The sequence below is a fragment of the Musca vetustissima genome, unplaced genomic scaffold (genome assembly GCF_032173495.1).
Source record: "Musca vetustissima isolate MV318-11 ecotype Yass unplaced genomic scaffold, APGP_CSIRO_Mvet_v1 utg46653, whole genome shotgun sequence".
In the NCBI taxonomy this organism is placed as follows: Eukaryota; Metazoa; Arthropoda; class Insecta; order Diptera; family Muscidae; genus Musca; species Musca vetustissima.
The window spans coordinates 13,744-15,356 of NW_026874128.1; the positions used below are offsets into that span (position 1 = coordinate 13,744).

Genomic DNA, 1,613 nt, shown 5'->3' on the forward strand with positions numbered 1-1,613 from the left:
ACCTACGTACTTCCTATTAAGCCTACCACCCTCTCCATTTTCTTTATATCGAAGACCCTGCACTAGAGGTATACCCCCTGTAGAGTGCCTACTGGAGTTCTTAAATTTAATTGGAGTCCACATTGGTTGGAAAATGCATCTAAGACCTTGTTTCATTATGGGGAAAATCACGGAATAGCTGATCCGAACTTCTCGATTTGACCCTAAATTTTTTCAACTTACATTTTCTTCCACTGTGTTTATTTTTTTTCTTTACATTTTTCTTCTTATTTTTCAACAAAAAAAATAAATAAAAAATTCCATTCTCTCCTCTGAGCTATGCTAAAAAACATTCACCGCTTCTTTAGTCAAGAAGTCTTTGAATTTTGTAAAATTTCAATAATCGGAGCAAATGGTGGCGTGGGCCGCAGCCTGGCCCAACAGCTAAAGCAGAATAATCGTTTCAGTGAAATTTGCCTATACGATATCAGCTGTACGAAAGGCCTGGTTACAGATCTGTCGCATATCAACACAAAACCTAAAGTTACAGGTTATAGCGGAGCCGAAAATTTACACGAGGCCCTGAGATGTTGTGATATTCTGGTCTTGACAGGGGGACAGTCCCATACGCCCAGCATAACAAGTCGTGAACAAATGTTTGATGGCAATGCCAAATTAATGGTGCAGCTGATTGAGACCTTAGCAAAGGTTAGTGGAAAGGAGCGAGGTCCACCACATCTCCACATTGTTACAAATCCCGTAAATTCGTTGGTCCCACTGGCCGCTGAATTGCTGAAGAAGCATGGCATCTATAATCCCCGTCGGCTAAGTGGTTGCACAAAGGTAGATTCCATGAGAGCTGCTACCTTCCTCGCAGAACTCATGGGCGTAGATCCAAGATATGTGCATGTTCCCGTCATAGGTGGTCATTCGGAAAAGAGTATTGTTCCTCTGCTTTCACAATCTCAGCCGAAATTTTCATTGGACTTGGATACCCAAATAAAATTGGCTAAGCGGATTATTCATGGTGGCCAGGAAGTGGTTTTGGCCAAAAATCACCAGGGAGCTGCCCAACTTTCTATGGGCTATTGTGTGGCACAATTTTGTGATTCTGTGGTTTCGGCGCTGCAGGGTGTCAGAAATATCGAAGAAGTTGGTTTTATACCATCGGAAATAAATGAATTGCCATATTTTGCTTGTCAATTCCAATTGAACAAGGAGGGGGTTGGAGGTCATCAGAGGCTGCCACCAATGTTGCCATTTGAAATAGAACTTTATAATCAAGCGAAAGATGATATTCGGGAAAATATTGAGAGGGCTAAGGAGTTTATGGAGAAAAATAAATTGTGAAATCATTTTAAAGGGTCTCTAAAGTATTTTTTTTATTCAGGAACACGGATTATATGGAAATAAGATTACCTTGACGGGTTTTTAATGTAGACGTTCGCCTCAAATTGTATAGAAGACTTCAATTGATAAAAGTCCTTTTGTAAGTCATCTGCGGATCGATATTTTCCTGACGAGCAGAGATTAAACAGACCATGCATAGACAAAACATCCACTGGGGATTCTATAGATAGTAGGTCACCTGCAGGTCTTCTTGAATATAAGTCTGTCGAAGTCTGTTGGAAAAT

General features: G+C 40.5%; 1 protein-coding gene across 1 annotated transcript; it reads left to right on the forward strand.

Annotated features, from left to right (window-relative positions):
* Nucleotides 1–318: 318 nt before the first annotated feature.
* Nucleotides 319–1,329, forward strand: LOC133331012 (malate dehydrogenase, mitochondrial-like). Its single transcript, XM_061539416.1, has one exon. The coding sequence runs from the start codon at nt 319–321 to the stop codon at nt 1,327–1,329; it is 1,011 nt and encodes a 336-aa protein (XP_061395400.1).
* The last annotated feature ends 284 nt before the right edge of the window (nt 1,330–1,613 follow it).